Genomic DNA, 24,285 nt, shown 5'->3' on the forward strand with positions numbered 1-24,285 from the left:
GAATTGCATTGCTTTCACAGACTATATGGCACTGTGAGATGTTATAAGGCAGTCATTTTAGAAGACATATGGGAAAGTTATACACTTTATTCCTCCTGAATAATGCAGTCCACAGTCAGTGCAACCTTTATATGCCACTCTGTCACAGGCTCGCAGCAAGTATGCTTTATTATGTGGCCTCATATAGAATATTTCCAGACAGGCTGAATCGAAAAGGCACTATCTCCAGAAGAAGGGCAGCAAACACAGCTGCATTAAATAAGCTTTCTTGAGTTTTAACCTCACACACTGACATAAAAGAAAAAAAAAAAGTTCTTTTTCTTATCTAGGTAGCCTTCACTGTATAGGTAGCATCTGAGATACCTATTACGTAGCAATTATAGCAACTGACCTATATTGTAGACTCAAATCAACGTGTTTTGGTTGAAAATTTTATCAGAATTTTCTAGAGATGGCATTTGTGTTCTTCAAATAAGTGAACAATGCAAGACTACCTAAATGATATATTCCCTTGTAACAGTGAAATATCATCCATTTCAAAATTTCCACTTTTTTATAGATATTCTACAGTTTTACTGAAGATCTTTAAAATATTTGCTGGGTAGTATTTTGGTATTCTTCTGGCAGTAAAGACAGAAGTCTCAAATAAAAAGAATGACCTAAAAAGAAGTTATATGGCTTATGAATTTAACTTCCAGGAAAATTAAGGCACTCCCTTCCTGATCCCACTCCTCCGTTCTAAAAGGCCTTAGAATATAAGTGCATAAAACCAGCTATATAGGATCAGCTCTGATTCTCCACCTCATTCTGTATCCCATCTCTGGCAACAGTCAAGCCCAGACGTCACAGAAGATGGAAGAAGAAAAATAGCAGACGTAGGATCTCCTTCTTCTGAAGTCTTGCAGCCCCTTATAATCAAAGACAGTCTTCAGCCTAGAAGTATGTCATTTTATATCCTGTCCCCTTATTTTCTTTTCTAATTGGTCCTTTAATTTTATAGCATTTTCCTGTATTTTTGGAAGGCTAGTGAAGAATGACTGAAGGAGGAAAAAGGCTTCTGCAGTGTGTTGTTAAAATAGCAGTTACCAGGGAATCGTAAAAAATTGGAGGACTGAAAGCATTTCCTAAATTGGGGGCTACATCTTGCAGCAGAGGCACCACAAGCTGGAGAGAAATTCAAGTGCAAGAGTAAGGCAGACAGCCTGGAAGTGCAATTGACAGTGGGCTTTGAAAACCTGCGACTCTGCAGGAGAAGGAGGGTAGGTTTGTTTCTCTGGGCATTGGATAAGAGCACGGGATCTCACACTGAAATGGCACCCACTGTCGCTCCGTATGTAGGACTGTTTTCAGCTTGTACGTATATGTACGCATATATATGAAGATATACATACATGCTTAAATAGGCACTGTACGTTCAGACACTGAACAATCAGCAACACATTTTCAGTTTATCAAAAAAAACAGATCAAAAAGACAGTAACTGTTCCTGAGCTGGAAATAAAATATATGTCTTATTTAGGACCAAGCGAGAGTTCTCTGTGCATACTAGACTTAAAGAAGGCTTTCAGGAAATTTAGGGTTACCTTTAGCATTTATATTTTGCTTTTGCATTCTAAAGATATATATTCAACAATGATCGGAACTGTCATTCAGGCTAGAAATTTGACAGACGTGATAAAGGGAAAGCTCCATTGTGAAATGCTATAAAAACCTTGGTATACTGCAGATTATAGAATGAGTCACAACTTTATTTGCTATTCATATTCCTTCAAGTCCTTCACAGAAGGATATATTATTTTAACTGGATATAGCTGTTGAAAGCGAAGAAAATCCTGCATTCTCAACATAGTATTCACACAAAAATTTTTGACCTGATTCTTAGATTCAATAGCTCAAGATGTTATTAGTACTTTCAAGAACCATTTAAAGAATTTCCCTGTGTAAAAGAAAATCTAACCTTGTGAATAACAAGGAAATTATGGGGTATTTTTATTATGGGAGTAAAGTCTTTTGAGCACTTTTGTCATAAACTACGTGCTTTGCTATATAAGCTACCCCAACTATAAAAACAGTTTTGCCAGGTAAAAATAAATGTAGCTGTTCTAAAACTGGAAAAGATACATATAAACTGTTCCTCCATTTAACAGAATGGCACTTCAAAAGAAAATTATGCAAATTAAATAATTAATTATTGTGCCTTCCAGTGCCCCAGTTCAGTAAAAAGCAGTCACATGAATCTTTTAAAATTTCAAACAGTGTTTTGGTTGCTTTACACGACTCATGTCTTGAGACTCAAATGACACAGGGATGCATTTTTAATTGCACAATTAAAATGATTTTTCATGGCTTCTAAATGGATTAGTTTTAAAATTACATGTCTACTGGAAAAATATTTCTGCAGAGCAGTTATCCAGGATCACATTTCTAGACAATGCCATCCTTGTCATCTATTCCTGTTTCTTGTCCTCCTTCAGATGTTTACTAACACAGTCACCTTTTTGTAATTATACACTTAAAAGAATTTATCCTTCTCTTTAGTAAACTTCAAAACCTTTCCCTTATTAATCTGCAGAAAGACTCCTGTTACATATAAATGAAGTTTAGCTCCAGTACACAATACAACACTTGGGTGTTTGAAGTTAAGAACACATTCCATATTTTAAGTCCATTTATAACACAATTCCCTTGGAACAGAAGGGAATATGGTATTATTAGGAATTGATTATAATTCAGACCCCTGGGTGGATTGAAGAACATGGCTGAAAGTCAGCCCCGGAGAAATGGATAGAATTGATTAGTTAATTCAGTTCAATTCCTTGTATCAAAGGAACAAGCTTTGTTTCACTTACTGGAGACTTCTCCCTAAATTACACTAAAAAAAAAGTTTACTCTTTGTGCTTCAAGAAATAACTACTACGATGTCCACCTCTAGTTTTTTTCCTATTTCAAAGCAAAAATAAGGAATTTTTGTCTCTCTGAGATATTGTGTCCAGTGCTCTCAGAGAAGGTCTGAAATACAATGGCTAAACTCTTCTTCTGCCCAAAATCTATATGACAAAAGGAAGACAGAAACTAGAAACTGAATTTTTGAATTTTCAGTGGTTCTGATATGAAAGAAAGGATTAAAAAAGCATCTAGAAACTAAAAAAAAAATAATAATAAATCACTCTCCCTGCAATGTATTAGAAGCTCCACTATATGCTGTTTGAGAAACAAACCGTGTTCCTTTCTATCTGTGGTGACTGGGTGAAACTCTCAGTGCCTCCTCTGAAGCTATACATTTGTTTTAAGGAACATAGAAGGAGAGTAGGAAAAGATAAATTATAAAAATACATTGATATTTTGGACATTTTCTCATATTATTGCTCCCATTTTGATGGTTTAAACTTCATAGTCTTAAACAACCTCTTCACTACTTCAAAACGTGTCTCTAAAAACCTGTCCTATATGTATAATTCTTTGCTGGTTGGTCTTCCAGAAGAAACCAGTTACTATCAATCGAATACAAATATATTAAAAAAAAAAAAAATCCACTCGCAGGTTAGTAGTTTCAGCAAATTATTTATCTGATGATTCCTTTAGTTATGTTTGTGTCCCTTATCTATTTAGATAAGGGACATTTAGATAGTGAGGTCACCAGAACATAAACTACATTTTATTCTGTATTAACAAGCTATCCACATAATAAAAGTGATCGATCCTCACTTAAGCCTCTTTGCAATGTCAAAATATAAAGTGAATGAAAACCAGTAGGTCAGTAAGAGGACTCAGGGAATGCTGTTTCTGTTTGAAGCTCACGAGAAGGAAATAGCTTCATGAAAATTTGTACTTGCAATCTAAAACTGTGATTAAGATAATGCCACACAATATCTCTCAATGCAGACAGTAATTTCAAGTCTTTTCCCTCTGTTCTGCTCTGTTTTGCACACACACACACAAAAACTTTGTTGGAATATCTTGGAGCTTTCTGGCTGTCTATTAAATTTACTGAAACCGGCCAACAGGTTCAAAAGTTGCTGGCTGGATTACTGACAGAGGGACACAGCAGGATTTCCTTTGGAACTTGGGCTAATCTGATTGTTTAAAAAATATCCAAAGTGAATTACATTTTATTTTCAATTTGCATTATATGAAACTAAATAAAATGCTTGCAGAACTGAGCCTTTTTCATCCTTTATGTTTTTGCCCTCCCTCCTTTCATATATAAATAGTTTCAATTTCCTTTCTGAGCTTATTTTTTCTCAGATCGTCAACTTTGCAGTTTCTTATTTGAACTAATCCTTTAAAAATCACATATAAGATATTTCTTACTAATATTTCCCATATATAAATTGGTGAAATATTAAAATGCAGTTTCAACACGTATTTCCGCTGTGCATTCTAGTTTTGCTGTAAAAGTTCCACAGGCAAAATTTCTTTTGGGCTGTAACAGCTGACTTTCCTGTCATAAAATGCTAAAATACAGTTCAATATCTGCTGACTTACGCTTAATCAGAAGGGTATTTAGCAAGATATCGAAAAGTTAATTGTCTTCAGCTATGTTACTATTGTTATTAGTAGTTCAATGAACACTGTTCTTGTAAATCTCTTTTGTTACAACCTTAATTACCTAATGGACAACATTGCCAAACGTTTTGGATTGTTTTAATTAAATTAAGTGAGTACAGGAGAACTTCCTTTTTGCTTACTCTGTCATTATTTAGCCAAAGTACACATTTAATACTGTTAGATTTCCATCATAGAACATTTCCTTCAGCCTCACAATTTTATTTGTACCATTCCTTGAATCTCCTTTAAATTCTTAAAGTATTTCTGCTATTTTTTTTCCCAGAACTAAATTTCATTTTCTGTGTATGATCTTGTCAAAACAATAAAGGATTCTTACTTTTTCATTAGTGATGCAATATCTGACTCCCAATGCCATTTAAAATTACTGTCACAGCTCTGCCTTCTCATTGTACTCAGCACTGTAATCCTTGATTTCTCAGCGCTCCTCAGCCTTAAGGCAATTTTTTACTAATGTCTCTGGAAGAACCTTGTCTAGAGTCCATTTCCCCCCCCAGTGCTAGATTTTTTTTGGATAGAGGGAAGTAGATGAGAAGGGAGTCACGACTGCAACTTACCAAGAGTTCGGAAAGGTCTTTGGTTTGGGGTATGGGAGAAGAAACCAGGTTTCAAAGCATTTGTGATCACAACGTCAAAATACTCTTCGAAATCATTCCTAAAATGATTAAAGGAAATTGAATTAGTCAAACCAATAAATTAGCTAAGATGCCACTAAATACTCTTTAAGACTTAAGAAAATAGCAAAACGCTTCTATAAGGCACTTTCTTCTCTCATGTTTTTTCCTGATGCTTTTTCAGTGTCACTACTGCCCTTCTTCTCCTGAGGCTGTCAGAAGTGAGAAGACAGATGGCTGAGAACCCACAGTGCTGTACCTTCAGGATCACTCATTATTTGTAAAAAGATCTTTGGCCCAGGGAGATTTTATATCTCAGGAGAACTTGTAACAAATGATGTATTTAATCTCAGGTGACAACATATACATAGACAAGTATAGAAAAGTGTAAATGAGGGATTTTCCATATAAAGCAGAGTATATGAAGGCAAGCGACGGGATAGGAAGTAACTGAAGATACTTAAACACAGCTGCTCTGTCACGCCCCTCCTCAGATGGGCATGGAAGAGAAAATATAATGAAAGGCTCATGGTTCGAGATGAGGGCAGGGAGATCATTCAGCAATTACCATCATGGGCAAAACAGACTCAACTTGGGGAAAATTAAGTTGATTTATTACCAACCAAAACAGAGGAGGATAATGAGAAAAGAAAAACTAAATCTTAAACACCTTTCCCCCACCCCTCTCTTTTTCTTGGTAAGGGTATTAGGAGTCACACCCATCTCTGCTCTTCATCTTTATCCTTAGGGTTTTTTGACATAACAATCTACAGTTCCAAATTTCTCAGTATGATACTCATTAATTGAAAGTAGGGAAAGCAATTAATAAAGGGCTGCATAGATGTAATCTAGAAGGGTTGATGTCAAGAATAAAACGCAGTTAGCCTAGTAAAATTAAACTTAAGGATAGAGATAATAGGTGTGAACGCAGAATGTATTCCAGTATTGCAAGAAGCAACAGAGAGTATTATTGTCTGACATAAGAGACATGAACAAACAAAAGAAATAAAAAGTTTAGAATTATTTTCAGGCAAACAGTATTTCAGTAAGGTCTAATGGACAGTGGAGTACTCAGTGCCTGAGACGATGTCTCAGAAGCCACATTGCATGAGTCACTGGAAAATATGATTGCAATAAACACTGTAGAACATCCTACACTTATGTAGGAATAGAGAGCAATCCAGTATCCTTCTAGCAGAACATCTCTTTTCTGTCTTTTGAAAGGTAACTGACCCGCTCTGCTACCTTTCATATTCTCTTCCAGCAGGATCTCTACAGCTGCTTTAAACATCTGAAACATTATTCACCAAGGAAAAGAAAGCCAAAATTATTATATGTGGGCAAGGATTTATGTTTATACCAAATTTTCTTTTCAGAAAACAACTAGATAGATCTACACAAAATAGTTAATTCACAGATATCTTACTCATTTGTGAGGAGGTAGATTTTCCCCTCAAATGAGAAAGTATAACGTTCAAGCAAGGCAGTGAGCACTGGCAAAACTGATGCTCTATTTAGCATTTAGAGAGTACAAAAGAGAAGTGATACTGGCAAGACTGGTTTTGGAAGGTAATTCTGCTTTTCATCTTACCTGTGTTTTTCTTACAGTACTGCTGTATTCCCTTGCTGTGCCCCTGCATACTCTGACAGCCAAGGCTGGCTCACATTGCACTACTTTGTTTCTTTGATTTATTTATTGAATAGCCTCACAGTGTCACCCACCCAGCTATTTGCATCACTGATTAATTGGTTTCTAGGGGTGTAGGTGATGGTTCTGCTGCATTTCAACGAGTTTCATCTGACCAGTCATGTTCTTACACATTACAGATAGAAAACAGCTGTTGGCATCAGCAGCTGCAATCTCAACCAATTACCAAGTGCAATCAACTATCTGTTTTATCTTTTCTGCTGTGATCTGTAAATGCACCACCATCTCTTGGAAGCCACCACTGGGAAGCAGTATTTGTAAGCTTTTCCATGCAGATTTACTGCAAGGAAATGAAATTTTACTACTACTTGCATTCACCGCTTGAGGAGCACGGAAAGGGAGTGGCTTTAATAAGGCAGTCTAATAAAAACTTATGATAAAATTGGGATTTAGATGATGCCCCCAATTGGGTGTTGGCCTGAAAGATACACCCTGTAATCTTCAATCCCATCTGATGCCCAGAGAAGATGCAGGATATAAGCGTGCTGTGGGTCAGACAACAGCTCACAGGCTTATAGTCTACTTTGTCTCAGGTTCTCTGTTACACTCTACGAGAGAGATTAACACCAGAAACCTCAGATCCAAATAATCCATAACACATAAAGGAACTCAAATTAACTTCCCTCAGGCTTATCTCCAGTTGCTGACTGGCAGATATAATTTCAAATGGACATTGTACTTACCCAATAATATGTTCACACAGGAGTCTGCAGTAGTCACTGTGAGAACTAGTAATTAATAGCAGAATCTTCCCAGCATTCTTCAGTTGTTTCAGCCACTTTTTTACAGACTCGGGACATCTTTGTAAATATTTGTCTGGATTATTTTTTACTTCTGGGAAATACATCCCACAGTCTTCTAAAAAATTAAAACATAATTATGTATTATCCAATCCTACTCACAAACCACTTAATCCACATAACAAATATCCTTCTATGAGCAAACAATTTAAAAAGGCAAAGCAAAGTTTAAAATTTTTCCTGGGTTGTAACTCTATAAACCAAAAAACCAACGAAATCAAGAGGATACACTGTAGCAGAAGTAAGTTTGTATGACTTTTTTCTTTTATTATGGAATTTCCATAGTCATTTTGTTTGATGATCTTTTGCTCCTGAGAGTAAATAATACATAACTTACAGATTATAGTCTTTCACAGCAAATAGTTACTTCCTGTTCCCTTTGCTCAATTTTTGGATACTCATTTTATGATTTTAAAATTAGTTTGGTGTTCAGAAAATGGTAAGGACCTGGAATTTCCAAGAACATCTGTTCAGTTACTTCTGACACTTTAGGTTAGCATTGTCTGGTCAATAACATCCATTTTAATATTTTTGATTTTTTACAACTAGCACCTTATCTGTGAAAGGTTGATAAAACAAACTCATAAAGTTTGTGGAATAATAGGAACAGATGCAAAAAAATACCCAATTCCAATTCCAATTATGCTCCTTGTGCTGAATATAACAACAACAGAATTTTACAAATACACCTGAAATGTAAGATTTGAAGAAGCATGCAATAACGCTAAGTTGGCAGTAAAGTCACCTATAATTATTTACCTTTTTAAAACCCACAGCTGTTTTACCAAGACATAAAATTAACATTAAACTTGGCTTTTTTTTTATCATTCATATGATCTAAGACTACATGTTTCCTTTGTACTCAAACCTTCTCTGACCAAAAATATCAAGATAGTTAAAGGTCTAAAAAGAAATATATTAATTGTAGGGACAGAAATGATACCAAGTCTTTGGCTTTCAGTCTGTGTGTGTTAATAGTATAATGAACATCATCAGAGAAGATTATTTTTCTTCCAGCATTTGTTCTATATGCAACTGTCTGTGGTCAACTTTGCTGAATGATTTAATAAATCCCAGACATTACTTAGCCTTCTGGTATGTGAGTAATGCTATTCTCTAGTTTGAAAAAATAAGATTTAAACCACTTGAACTTTAGCTATTTAATGAAAGAGAACATGAATGTTTGAAACAGTAGTATCAAAGAAAGACGGAAAGGTGCTAAACATAAGACTATTTCATAAATTACACATTCAAACATCTACAGAGGGTAGGAAAAAAGGTCTCCCAAAAGATGTTTTGAATTGGCTGTTATCACTACAACTACACAGGAGGCAAAAATGTCTTATTTTGTACTGTAAATTGACAGATTTTTTTCCCAAAAGCTACTGAGTGCACTACTATATCTGAGAAAAGTCTCTCAAACAAAATCTCCCAACTCATAACCAGGTCACTATTGCAGTTTTTCATAGTATTTAGGTCAGGCTGTGTAACAGCCTGTACCAGGGGAATACGAGCCTGTTCCTGCAGCCAGCATTATGTGATGCTGTGACGTTTGCCTTGAGAGCTAGCCAAGGCCAATGATTTTTTTAATTAAACGATGCAGATCTACAAAAGAAGGTTTCCTTTAGTGTTTTCTCCCCCTCTTTCTTGGGGTGTGAATTTTGTTTGCAATGAACAATAAAGCTTTTAGGAGGAGAAGCTGCATTATTCTTGTCCAGTATTATCATTAGTAATTACATTTCATACGGTATACTACAACAGTTTCTCTTCTTCGTTGTTTTGGAAAATGCAAAACACGGCATGAGAATGAAGGGGGACACAAACAAAGCAGCCTTGGCATTAGCTCTCACAGGTTCAAACAATTAAAAAGAAAGATGGCAAAGTTCATTTATATATACAGTGATCTATCACTCTTTTTACCCTAAGGTAAAACTATTCTTTGATGTGCAACTAATTTAAAGACTTTGAGTAAATTTAATCAACATTGTCTGCTCCGTCCATACTTTGTGCACTATCTGCTACAAGATAAAACTATGATAATTGGCCTTTGAGTTATATCTGCAGTGGAAAAGGTCAACAACTCTGGATTCAACAAATGAGCTGAAAGAGACTCTTACTCTAGTTTTTTATCCAGACCCTTAAGCCCAGCTGTTAATTGCAGACAAGCAATTAATCAGTTCTTGACACTGGGATCTGAAGTTTGCCTCTGGGCTGTTTGCCATATCAGGCAGAGATACCTTAGGAGAACCCTCATTAAAGCATACTCTACTGTAATTAGGCCCAGGACATGGCCCGGGAAAGTAGAGTTTAACTTAATTCCTAACATACTATTGCGTCTGGTGAAGACAGTTTGGTCAAATATATACTCATACGTGTAAAGGAGTTTAACCACCAAAGCTTGCAAGATTTTATTGAAAGCCAAATAAAATAAAAGCTGAAAACTTTGCTCATTATCCCAGGCCAAGAGCGGGCTTTGAGGAGGACAGCAGAGCCATGGGCAGCTTGTTGGCAAAAAGAGTTCTGGAAGTTTTAACATGTTATGGAGAAATAGCATCATGTCAAACCTTCACAATCAAATGGAATTATTTGACAGTGGGAAATGAAGCATTTTTTCCAAGGGCATTACTACTATGGCATGTGCTGCACTTTGTTTTTCTAAAGCAGGAAAACCATAAAAATAGTAAGAAAACTCTGTTGAGCACAAAGTCAGTCAGAAATCAGAAAAGAACTAGTTTTACCAGAGCCAACAGAGGAAAAAGTGAGTTAATGGTAATGACTGATTTTATGCAACTGTCATACAGCTCTGTTCTTGAAAAACAAAAAAAGTATTTCTTCAGACAAAGAATATTCTTGAGAAATAAGAAATATCTATAGCTCCATTACCTTCCTGATAACACTTTTGGACCATTCAAGTTTCAAAATACTCTTAAAAATGGAACTATAAGCACGCTTTAGGGAAGCTTTGTTGGTCTACAAATTCACTGTATCAAAATGGGGAACTTGTGGTCACCACCAGATCTACAACGGACACTATGCCATCTGTACACTGCCCAAAATAAAATCTCTGCATTTTGATCCCTCTGTTTTATGACTATCACGTAACATATGGCTATATGGACATTGATCTGTTTTAATGCATATCCATAAATCAGTGAAACCAAAACAACAATACGAAAACAAATGCCTTTCACTTTGAATGTCTCTTTTTATTGCTTTCAGCTATCTGTGTGCATGCCAAAGCCTACACTAGTAACCTCTGGCTCTTTGGCAGTGCACTTTCTCAAAATATAAGAAAGCATTTCATAAGAAATTGGAAACATGATGACTGTGAAAATCAACATAACAATCAACATATCTACCCCCTGTGATTGTAGAAGAAAACTTAATCCAATGATGTGAAGCAGGAAAGCAGATGTCTCAGCATTTTATGCACAACTTTGTAATTTATTACATGCATATTGCCATGGAGCAAATGCAGTTTTTCAATTTTCATTTTTGTTACTAAAAAACTTAGAGTTTATCTGAAATCTCTGAAATACAGCAGGGGATAGTAAATTAGCAACTAGCCTCAGTAGAGATTTATAATCATCTTCCAAATACACTTTCAAAAATAATAACTGCCGCTAAGTATCCTTTCAGAAAAAAAATAATTTCTTTTTTAAGCAGAAGATAGAAATATAAGTAACTAAAATGAGTTGTCTAGAACTGCCAGATGTTGAAGTCCTGCCAGAGCCTCTTATCAGGTCTATGTCCTGTTGTAGTTTCAAAGCAATATAATTTCCTCTATGTATATTATCGGAGCTTCCCTTAATGTCCAGTTTGGGGTTAGTTTTTTCTTGTCTCATCCAACATTGTAATTTGATCAAGATGTTCTTTGCATTGTCTTGCCTTACAGTTTAATTACTCGTAATACAGATGCTATAGCAAGTGTGATGGTAATTATGTACAGCTGGAAATGAAGAACCTCCACACCAAACTCAGAAAGAGCCTGAGTGTGTAACGCTGTAACTGGCAAAAATCCTCCAGCACAAACAAGAATTCAGTCTTTAATCCAACTGCCCTCCTCTACTACGGTCACAAAATTACTTTATTGATGTGTGCAATTTGATGTCCTAATATAATACCTCTCTTTGGGGAAAAAATAATTGTGGATTTCTCTTGTGCTCTTTATTACACCACTTCTCCTTGGCAGGGTCAGTTTACACCCCACTGGCTCTGGACTCCTTTAGACTCAACGTCTGTAAATCAACACTGCCAGGACACTGCAGTTTTCATCCCTTAACTGTAATTTGGATTATAAAAAAGGCAAATGTTCAAGAGGCATGTTTCTGGCAAGGTTTCAGTCCAGAACTAAAACACAGGAACACAGTGTATTTTTCAGTATTGTCCCTGCTTCTAAGGGGCACCTACTTGATTGAATTAAAAATAATTTATCCTCTATTTATACCATTTAGCTAAGCAGAGAGGTATGAGGCTAAAAAAATCCCTACAATTCAGCCAAAAAAAATAAACTTTCAGCTGCCAATTTGTAGCTTATATTTAGTGGCTTTAACAACTAACCATCTCTTACAATGAAAGTAGTATTCTGGAATATGACTTTTCTCTCTTTTAAATTCAAAGGCAATTTGATAGCTTAGCTATCAATACCCATAGCCAGATTCTCTGCAGCTCTGATGTAAGAACTTATACTTCTTCCCTAGTTTTTGTCTGAATGCAGCTTGTAGGTAACACTTATTAATTTGATAAACAGAATAGAGCTGAAATAAAGTGTTACTATCAACAATGATGCAGACAATATTCATTGTATATTGCTTTCCACTGTAGTCTTACAGCACTTCAGGTTTTTTAGAATGAAGAGACGCTTCTTTGACCATTGTTGTTGTGTTCTTCACTTGTCTAAGTAAACATATCCAACAACTAACACAAGCGTTCAACAGAAACACAAGAAAAAGACCTTAATTACAGAAGATTTTGCAAAAGAATTTACATTTCATCTAATGAAAGTAAGTAAAGGAGAAACAGGGTGATGGCTAAAATTACATTAGACAAGATGTCTTTCGTTTCCTTTAATTTAAGCTCAAGTGTGTATTCTAGTACGAGCAGCACACGCAAAATGAGAGAGGGAAGGAAACGTTAATATAAAGCCAGATAAGAAAGCAGAGTGAAGCATGAAGCAGGGATGACTGGGCAAAATATGGTGACATTCTGGAGGCCTGGGTTCAGGCAGATATCAGGAACAGGGAGCAGCAGGAAGAGATAAATTATCCCTCTCCTTCCCCCAGAGATAAAGACGTTTAAAAACAGAATAAAAGGATGAGAGTCCAGGAAGATAGGAGGTTAGGAAGAGCAAATGTCCTAAGAGAAAAAAAGAAGGGTTACGGATGTAATTTCTGTATTCCTATGCCTTCTGCAATTGTCTCAATTCCTTACTGTGCAGAACAAAGGTTTAAGGATCCTGGTCCGGTTCAGGCAAGAAGAATACTAGCTATTTACACCTCTAACTTAACTACGAGTAGACACAAAAAGAGGATACTGAGTGTAGGAACAAAGAAGATACTAGTATAATGGTGCCAAATCTCTCATTCTCACCTGAAAAAAGAAGAGAGAAGGAATGTTTCTGGGAGGAGAAAAGGGAAAAAAAGTCTGTGGGTTGGTTGGCCAGTGGAGACCAGGAATTCAGAATGACACCTCGGTGAATTGCTGCCCGTCATGAGGCCACACTTGGCAGCATCATGAACCTCTGCTTGTTGAAGTTGAGAATTACCTTGCATGCCCAGATATACAAGTGGCTGCCTACAAAGCAGAGTATCTTTCAAGCTATTCTTGGATGTACATGTGGAACAGAATGGGAAAGAAAAGAGAAAAAAATGCACAAATAAGACAGACGAGAGGAGCTAGGAAGTACGAAGAGAAATTAAAAATAGACCAGTATTAAGGATAAGTTGTAATCTATTAATAATGCTTACCCATAGATAGAGAACATGTATCAGTATGTCACATCAAATTAAAGAGAAAACTTTTCCTCCTATGTTCTCAGAAAAGTAAGGATTTTTATGACCATAATGTAAACACTTTGTATGCAGCACTTCTGTTTTGAACAAATCTCATATTACCAATGGAAATACAGGGTCAACTGATGCTCCATTTGCCTCTTTTGACTGTGTTGTTGCTGAAGAAAATGTTTACAGCTCATGTAACATAAACCTTCTCAATATTTTTAGCAACATCCAGCTCTGGCCAGGCAGAAACAGATCAAGTTTTCTAAAATAATAAGCTATTTTCCAGTGATGACAACTCTGTGTTCACCTTGATTAATATAAAAAGGGGTGACCATAAGGACAGGATCCATGGTGGGTTAGGAAAAACATGACTACTTGGATTAATAGTGACTGCAGGGCTATATAAATATTTAATATACTGAATGAAACACTTCAGCAGAACACACACAAAACATCACCTCTAAAAATCTTTCATGGGTCACTTCCTCTTCTACTCATTTTCTACTCCTGTGGCCTACGAGAAGCTTACTGCAAAAATTAAAATGCTTTGGTAGCTAAAGAGAGGTCTCAAAAGGAGGCTGAACAACTACAAATTCTTCTAAGGCAGCCGAGATCTGCTGTTGTTTCTTCTGCTCTGATATAATGAGGCAGGAGCTACCATGGTTTCTCCCACCCTCACGTTTTCGAGGTGAGATTCCAGTGCCAAAGGCTGTCAGGAACAGCACAGGCACTTTAGCTATATTTAAATGGAAGTCATAATGTCAAAATGAGAGGTTATTGATGCTCTGTCATCTCTTAGCTGAACATCTACCCCCTGCCCCACTATCCCAGTGTTTCCCAGTGCAACGAAGACCTGAGATGGCCAGCCCAGAACCACAAGGCTGCAGGTTTCAGGGCTGGCCCTCACCAAAATCAGCTTCAAGGTGAGGCCGTATCTTTTCTTGAAGACATAAACTGGTAACTACTTTTTCCCAAAAGCCTACTAAGCAAGCTTAAAAACTACCTGACACCCCCCTCACTACCCACTTCCTATCTGAAAGAACAGCCCCATTCCATCTGCCCCTATTCTTCACCCTCTTGCTTCCTAGTCCTGCCTCATCCCCCATCACATCAGCACTGTCCTGGCTGCAGAATGCTCAAGTCTCCTAGGAGTGCAATGCCACAGCCAGATGCTTGCATGGTTTTTTTTTGCATGTAGAGTTATTCTTCCTTCTTGTTGAGGTCCATAGATAGTGGAAGAGAAAGCCAGGCTATTTTTGTATATGTTATCTGTTCTCATTAGAGTTTCCAAATGGCTGAGATCAGCTCAGAACACCTCTGCCTTGCTGGTCTACAGCTGCTCCCACTGCCACATTTAGACCCACCCTGCTGTCTTCACCCTGTCTCATCCGATGCTTGCAGATCCCTTCCTTAAGTAAAGGATAACAACACAAATTAAAAACAGTCATGAGAAGCATGTGGTATGCGGCAAAGTTTGCAGCCTGACTTCATGAGAACTGCTAGCACATGACATTTGTTAGAAAGGTGTCTAGATGTGGGTAGTTTGAATGACCTTCCATAGTTTCGTATATATAAAACTTGGAAACAGGGTTTCTTTCTTTCCTTGTTTTTTTCTTTTCCTTCTGGTTTTATATTAATATTTACATCAACATAGCAATGTTTCCACAGTACACTACAAAGCAGGAAGGACATACTTTGGAGGCAGGACAGGATCTGTTGCTACCTTTCAGAGGAAATGATTTCTTTCTCAAAATAATTCCCTTCCTTGCTTTACGTTACCATCCTAATTTGTGGTGCAACACACCAGATTTATCAAACTCAATGAGATCAGTTAAGTTGTGAGGACACTCTTGCAACCCACAGGTTGAGCACTAAACCCATGCAAAGGGATTTTATCTTTTGCTGGAAAAACATATTCAGTTAAATCAGTCTGATTCTCCAGAACTTCATAATCCCTACTGCATTGTGTGAACATCTAAAGTGAATATTCTGCAGGTGGAAAAATCTGGGTTTTTTTCCATGGTCAAGAATGTCTTCTTACAGGATTCATGCAATACACTTACCTATGCTTGGAAGTAAAAGACAGAAAGTGTGTCTGATATAGTGATTACTCAAAGCAACAACACCATTTTTTCCTCCTGTTTTTATAGGGAGACAACCTACCAGTGGGAAGTTACCATAAACATTCTAGAAACCTCCATCTTTACCCATACTTGGATTGCTGAAGCTACCAATCCTTATATGTTCATTTGTCACACAAGCTTGCTCTTTGCCATACAAGTATGTTTGAGATTATTCTTTTATATACATTATAACTATTTGCACTGATCACCACTTTTTCCTGAAAACCTTTGCATACTTAAATGCTTGTTAAACTATACATGGGATCAACTTGCAAACTCTAAAATACATCCCCTGGCAAACATATCAAAAAAACCTGCAAAACAATTTGGGACAGAGGGAGGAAATTGTTTTGTTCAACCAAATACAGCTAAGAAGGTGGGAAATGGGATCTTTTCAGGACACTGCTGTAGTCTAAAAGAAATGCTGGCACGTAATTTGTCAGGAAGCCAAATATTAGAGTACATTTTTATTTATACATCTGATGAGGCTTACTTGAGTCCATTTGCTTGCATGAAATACGCTGTTATGTTTGGCGTGAAAATGAAATGCACAGAAGAAATAAAATAGAGTCCATAGATATTTTCTAATGACACCCAGACTACAGGTTGCTAATAAACAAACTAAAAGTCCAACTCAGTTGTACTTTTCCACCAAGAAGACATTACAGGTAATCCCCTTTTCTGTAGATCTCAACTTAAAATAGCTCTAGGGAAGAACTGAAACTTTTTGAAGCACAATATGCACCAGCTATTTTGAGGCACTTGTTACAGTAAGAATGAAGTCAAAATTCTCAGAAATATTTTTACTGGAAGCAGTAGCATTATATACCTCTTATAGATGCACATGTACATACTAACACACACATGCATACAATGATACATACATACATGTATACATATTGTAAAGAAACGTAGTATTTTTTCTTAAAACAAGAAATAATCCTGTTTCCCAAGGAACTGTGCACTGACAATAACAAATGGTCTTAATTTCAGCCTCTGGGTCTACAGTTGCAAACTTTCCAAATGGGTACAGATGGACCAAGAGCTGTATGCAGACTCCAGTTTTGCTGGCTACTTAACATTCCTGTACAGATGCCACATCCACACTTCAACAGCGACCTGATGGGCAACGGGAAACCGCATGCAAGAAGCTCTGCAAGAATGGGGTAGGGGGAAGAACTAGGTGTAAAATGAGGCTTTTAAAAATGTATCACAAAAACATAACAGAAAATGAAAGACAATACAGAAGACTGTGACAATAAGGGAGATCTTTAACAGGTTATTTACCTTTCTTCTTGATGATAAAAATTCAAGTGAGAAGTCATGTGTACTTTCTGTGATCTCATGATTATTCTAATTTATAGCAGTACTCAATAGTAACTACTTCTACTGTAGGTGATGTATCACCTACTGTTAAGCTTATTGTCATATTTTATTACATACAATGAAAGAATCTTCTTGCCTGGGATCTCACACTTGCTATCCTGTTAATACATCTCTCAAATCACATCTCTACCAAGCACATTTCATGGTTCTAGCCTAAAGAGCTTCATGAACCAGTTCCTGGACGAGATTGCAGAAGTGTATTTCCAACCCACGAGTATTAAAGAAATAGAGAAAATCACCTGGAAGATATACCATCAGGATAAGACCCAAAAAGCTTCAATGATGAGGACAGTCAGGTTACAGTTAGACACCACAGTACGATGTGGTATAAAGGCATTCGTTTACCTCTAAGAAGGCAGCACAGTTGCAGAAAACAAAGCCTATGTGTATGCAGAACTTGTTTGCCATGTAAGCGGCAAAACTTCAGCTTTTGGGGTACTGGGAAGCGAGAGAGCAACCTCCCTGGCTGGGAACTCATCCTCTCAAGGTAGGATGTGCGGGTGGTGCCATCTAGCGAGCAGGGGACCCCGCTCCCGGGAAGCCCACTCCAGGGACCCCATCCTCCCCCGGGCATCCTCACCCCCAGCTCGGAGGAGGATGCCCTCGGCTGAGGAGCTGTTACCAAGAACCATCAAAACATGGGCGTCAGGAGGACGAATTCCTGCTATTTCCTGGGCTGTTCATTTTTTTCTAGAGTTTTTCTTTTTTTTTTAGAGTTTTTTTTTTTTTTTTTTTTTCCTTCTCCTTTTCTGTCTTTATTGGCCTCCATGAAGTCAGAACAGCCTTGGGAAATCCCCTACAACTTCTAGATAAAACTTTTGACAGAGCAGAACTGAAAGGAGCGGTTCCACAGAAATGACCCCAGACGGCAACGATCCGCAAACAGCAACCGTCAGAGGTCATGGTGTGGGTGTGGGGATAGGCTTAATAGAAAAGACTGGGTGATTTGACAGCTTAAAGATAAATCTTAGAGAGAAATAATAACAGTCTTCAAATATGTAGAAAGCTCCTGCTTGGGGAAAAAAAAAAAAAAAAAAAGAAAAAAGGATTAATCTGTCCCCTGAGACCAAGGTCAGTGAGTCAAGAAGCAGTGAGTTTAAGCTTCCACAACCAAATTTAGATTAGAAATTATAACAAAGTTTCCAAGTTGAAGGGTATTGTGGCACTGGAAAAGCTGACTAGGAGGTTGTACGGTCTTCTAAGTGCAGGTCTTTTTTAAGGAGGCTAGAAAATTGTCTGCCAGGAAGCGAACACCTAAGCCATCCCTTTGGAAGTGGTGGGCTAAATGCAAGGTATCTTCTATAGTTCCTTAAAGTACTATAATTACATATTACAAATGAATATGCGCCCTTATCTCTGCCCATTGCTTTAATGAGTGACGCTGGTGTTCATATTTATCCACCTCACCTACGGATAACGATGCCTGTGATTACAACAGAAACAAAATTTCCTTGTAAGCAGTAAAGGGAATGAATTCAGAGCGGAGCAGCAGCACAGCTTTTGACTCCTTGCTATTCATAACACAGTTTTTGCCAATCTGAACAATACACAAACTGCAGGTCTGACAACTTCATCAAAACAAAAGAGAGAGACACAGACTGTTGATTTCATGCTGCTTTCATTGCAGACCATCCCTCTCCCAGTGGCACCAGCTAATTACCAAAGGAGGGCTGAGATCAACATTCAATTCCTAATGTCATTCTTTTGAACACAAAGACCTGTATATGTTTATTATAGTGCTATCAGCCTGAGAAAACAAAAAGGGGGGGGGAGGGGGGGGGGGGGGGAAGAGAAGGAGCAAGAAAGCAAATGTATAAAACAGATACTCAAGTCTATTCAAATATATTACTGTTGCCTACAGCCCATAGTACTACCCATGATCCATGAATAATTTCTGCACTAGCCTTTTACGTGTGATGAGCCTCTCCACTAACAGGAATATATGTAGAGCTGTAGCATGTGTATATATACACACACACATCTGTCTCCATACATACAATGTGGATCCCTCCAGCAGCTGGGCTCAGACACTCAGTCTGCCCAGTAGCTGCTCCTGGATCCCAGTCTCCCCAGTTCCTGGCATCTGGACATACAAATCCCCAGGGCGCTGTTTTCTAGACATTTAATAAGATGTACCGTCTCCATTAAAAATGTTTTAAAAATTGCAAAACTAAATTAACTAATTTTGTGGGAAGCCTATGCGTTGAGTTTATCACTCTTTTAGGGAGAATGTAAAAGAATAAATTATTTAAATTTATACCTAAAGCACTGTTGGAAAGGTCTTTCCTGGTCAGCCTGTTTACATGAATTTTGGAGTTTAGAGCCCAGGGGAATCTGTATTTCAAAGTTATGAATTCTTCTATCTCCTAGTTTGAATCTTCTGTTTTAACATTATCCAAAGAAGGGAAAACAGATGAAAATGAATCTTGTAAATATCACTTAATGTAAAATAGACCCCAAATGCATGGTGGCTAGACCAGATTAACCCCAGGAGTGAGAATGAGGAGGAAAAAGGGTTTCTGTAAGCAGAATCGTGCAAGAAAAAATTATTTTTAGCCCCTGAACCTCTCTAGGATTCTGGATTTTCCCCCTGTCCTGTATTAGGATTAAACAGAATCCCTTAAAAAAAAAGAAAAAAAATAGGGAGGAACACACATGTGCACATGGACTGACAGTTGCTTACTGTGCACAAGTCCATTTTGCAAGCCAGGCAGAAGTACATGGTTCCAGCTGGCTGAATCCTGGTGCTGCTGTGATTTTGCTTTTGTGCTTTAATCTCACTTAACTGAGCCTCTTCACTTTATATGGCAACAGGTACTCAAACTTTACAGTACCTCTCTCATGTGGGTGTCCTAATCACCAAACCTGGAATTACGTCTCAGCTCTGTAGTTCAAGTTCACCCTTTGGAAATCTCAGTTAGTCCAAAATTATAATCTAAATCTGGCAGAAAAGGAATGACGTGAGCACAGGCCCTCTTACATGCCACATAACTGTCTAAGGATACCTGCTATGCTGAAACTCCCGCTTTTTTCTTATCCTGATCAGAAATTAATTAACTGTTAATGCAAAATCATGTACTCTCATTGCCAGTTCCACTTCCATTTTCTTGTAAGAAATATTTCAACTTTTTGCCAGATTTTATTTCCATGATGGAGTTGCAGAGATGCCAGCATGGGCAAATTGACAGCAATCCAGCATACAAGCTTAAAGACACCTGCATATCGAAGCAGCTGCTTTACAATTAGGACAGTGGAGTCAAAACTGTTTTGCAGATACATTTCGATATGTGTCCTGGTGTGCTCTGGCTTTAAAAGAGACCTCTTGCAGCAAGCGGATGGCTACAAACTCTGGATAGACCGTATGTATTTGGACCCATCACTTTGCTATTTTAAGATTGTCTATAGGCTCTAGTGAGAACTTTTGGCTTTTTTTCAGAAAGGCATTGTATAGATGTCTCCAGCTACTAGCAGGAAATTCTGGACATAATAAGAAGCAGAAGGGTTTCTGTGGAAGTCCACTCTGCCACCAACAGCCCTGTTCCACTTCTCTTTTCCTCACACTACACCCCAACTAAAAAATTCGTTGATGAGAAGAAACAGAAGGCAAGAGCCTGGTTACCACTCGAACCCTCACTAGGCTGCAAGGAAGAAAGTCCTGCCACTCAAATCCCACTTATGTGGGGCCAAGCCAGACAGGATGGAGTATTTATGAAAGAAAAGACTGCATGAACAATTCGTATTTGTAAGCATAGGACATTTAAAATGTTTGTAGAGGAAGCTTCTGCATAGCAACAAAATTCTTCCCTGAATATTTATAAAGAAACCATATGCCACACAAATAGCTCTTTTGTTTTCCAGACTGCGGGACTGGTTATTAAGTCCCAAGAAAACAGACATATAAAGAGTTCTGTTTCAGCTTCAGGCTTTAAATTACCGTTCATGCCAAAGGCACTGACACATACAGCATGTTTGCATGTAGCTCTATGCATTCTGCAATAATGAGATTCAATATTTTAATCCTCATTCCCTGACTTTTTGGACTGACATCTGAACATTAATGTCAGATGCTTGTGTTGATATCATGTCTTATACGGGGGTTTATTACCTCCTTTCTACTAGAAGATATGAACTGAGTATGCAAAATGTATCTATAATTAATGCTGGTCTCAGACTATTTATAGTGATATAAGGCACAAAGTAGACCTCTATTTTTATCATTAAAAGGCTCCTATCAAGACCAATCTTAAATTATATTAGCAACAGTAGCTATGTCACAATTGCTTTTTAAAAGGGATTTCCCTGCTGTATAAAGACTCAACATAAGCAAAAATAATCAGAAGTAGAAAGAAGTTTTTTTTCCTGTTTAAATGGAAATTTTCAGGCATCGGAAACCATTTAAGTATCAAAGACATAAGCCTGTCTGCTAATACTATACCAGATATATTTATATGCAGATCTTTCAGGAATTTGCCTGTATCTGTATTCATTGGTAAAGGCTGCTATAAAACAAAATCTGTATGTGCTTATATTACATATGTGAGTATAAGATGTACGTATACAGAGAGATAAATATACTTCTATGAAAAATGCCATTATACCATTATAATTACAAAATTTATGGGCTAGCGGATAGAATAAATCAGTAAATGTACATAAAGCAACTTTAAATTTTCAGGTGTATTCATAAAGACTTTAAGAACTTTTAGAGAAAGGACCGTAATTTCTTATTTGCTCATATAATTGTTAGACATTTGGATTACTTTTCTACATGTAAAATTTCTAAAAATGGTATTGTTACCACTAATGGAAAAAGAAATACAGAATACAGTAACATCAAAAATTATGTAGAACAAAATTGGAGACAAAAATATATTTAATTATAAATAGAGATAATTTTCATATAGGAGTTCAGCTGCAGGAAATTTCAAGTCTCTCTATGTAACAAAGAGCTAATGTAGCTTACACACCTGTCTAAGAAAATATTAAATCCATTCAAGAACATCCTGCCATGAGATGGACAGCTTATTACAGCGTCAGACCAGTAGGTAAGGTAAGCATTTTGGAATGCCATAAACACATTGGAAAACTAAAAAGAGTAACTAGATGACCTTTAAAGGTCCCTTCCAAGCCAAACCATTCTATGATTCTATGATTCCATGGAATTGCGTGGTGCTTCAGTAGCATACATTACGCAATTGCCAAAGCTGCATGTATAAGTTGCAACATAGTACTTAATAATATGTAATCTTTGATATTACTGGTTATCGAAATGTATTTTTTTGCGAATTGTGGGCATATGTTTGCACATTATCTTATAATGAAAAAGTATAAAAAAAAAAATGTATAAAATTATCTTTGGATTTCTCTTTTTGCCTTCATGGTTGGATAGCCAAAGTCTCTGTGATAGTAAAAACAATCCTGGCTTTCTCTGTAAATTCAGAACTTTTGGCCTACGGTTTATGTCAGCATTCTTGGATAAGACAGGGAATCCAATGTAATGGTCTTAGTGTTCATTCCTTTCACTCACTGCATACATGAAATAAGGTTTCTAATAAATCAAAGCTGTAGGAGGTTCTGCCAGTAGTATGTTTTCTGTATTAACATAATTGAATATAAGATATCAAAGCAAGGATGGACACACAGTGCCTGCATCCAGCTGTTACAACTTAAACCTGCCTTTTGCAGACATTCAAACTGTGGTAAGGCAATTCTACTGCTGGCTAGAATGACTAGGCGTACAACAAAAACTATATGAGAAAGTAAAACAGAGGAGCATATAAGACAGTTAGCAACTACAATATAGTAAAGTGGAAAAATAATCTAGAAGAATGAAATATGTCCTTGTAAGTGAGAACAACGTAAATTCACCCAAGAAGAGTCTGCTGTGGACAGATTTGGTACCAGCAGAACTGGAACAACAGTCAATATTTAGGTAAGCTGCAAAAGGACTGGAGAATCAGTCAACTGTGAGGTGCCTGGATGTGGTAGCTATTCAGATGCCAAAGGTGAATGCCCAGTGTGTGATTATAGTATGAATGGCTACTGTTCATGAAAACAGTAATGTGACTGCATTTATAGAATATAATAATTCATTTACAGAAATGTATTGTTAGAAAATATTAGGACAGCAGCACACGTTATGAATGGAAACATACAGAAAAGCTGTAATACAAACTTTCTTGGAATCTTTATTTAACTTCATGCTCTTTCATTATTAGCTCATGACAATCACTGTGTTAATAAAAGTCTTTCTTGGTTTATCCTGGAGCTATGGTTGCATTCTTGCATAAATATTTTCACTCAAAGAGTGGAGGTGCCATACAGAAACAAAAAGTATCATGCCATAGGCTGCCTAAGTAACTTTATCTGATTCTTTCTAGCTATATATAACTTGATATGTGTGTATCTGTTGGTATTTGAACATAGCTGACTGTGTATGTTTTATAGATTGATAGAAGTATGACTCTTAAGGAATTCTTCATATTCCCAAGACAAAATTCTCACTGACTTCAATGGGATAAGTGTCTTCAAGGATTTTATGGTCCTAAATACGACAAGAAACAGACTGAACATATTACTCAAATTTTATACACTCAAAAGACACAAGATGATTTTGCTCCTACTCCTGCTCTCATTTTAATTTCTGTGTTGCTGAAGTGATCAAACAAGCAAATCTAAGCAGTTGCCATCTGGCAGCTGAGACCTTGGACCTGCACACCTGCATCCTTTTCTTCCTCGTTTAGGTGAATGCTTTATTTCACCGTGGGGACAGGTTTAATGTGCACATATACAATCAGTCACTCCATCTCACCTGGCAGGCAGTAACTTTTTATGCCATTTGCAAGCCTGGGAACATGCCCCATGTAAAATGCCATGCTAAAAACACCTTTCACAGTGCTTATCTGGGGAGTTTAAGCTCTTCCTTTTCAGCTTCTTTAAAACGTCCTCTATGTAAACCAAACAAAACGCATACAGAGGTGATTGCAGGAGTCCAAGTCTGAGAAAAGTACTCTGGCTTATTAAGTGCAGAGAAATAAACCAAAGCGGTGACAGTATTTCCCCACGGTGTGGTAAGAAGCTTGCCTGAGT

General features: G+C 37.2%; 1 protein-coding gene across 1 annotated transcript in view; it reads right to left on the reverse strand.

Annotated features, from left to right (window-relative positions):
* Positions 1–24,285, reverse strand: part of NT5DC1 (5'-nucleotidase domain containing 1) — a 131,451-nt gene that overhangs the window by 35,636 nt on the left and 71,530 nt on the right. Inside the window, exons 7-8 of the mRNA XM_014964608.1 lie at positions 7,572–7,746; positions 5,124–5,221 (exon numbers count right to left, since the gene is read on the reverse strand). Of these exons, the coding sequence (XP_014820094.1) occupies positions 5,124–5,221; positions 7,572–7,746 (273 nt within the window). The remainder of the gene's footprint in view (positions 1–5,123; positions 5,222–7,571; positions 7,747–24,285) is intronic.

The sequence above is a fragment of the Calidris pugnax genome, unplaced genomic scaffold, assembly GCF_001431845.1.
Source record: "Calidris pugnax isolate Ruff unplaced genomic scaffold, ASM143184v1 scaffold219, whole genome shotgun sequence".
NCBI lineage: Eukaryota > Metazoa > Chordata > Aves > Charadriiformes > Scolopacidae > Calidris > Calidris pugnax.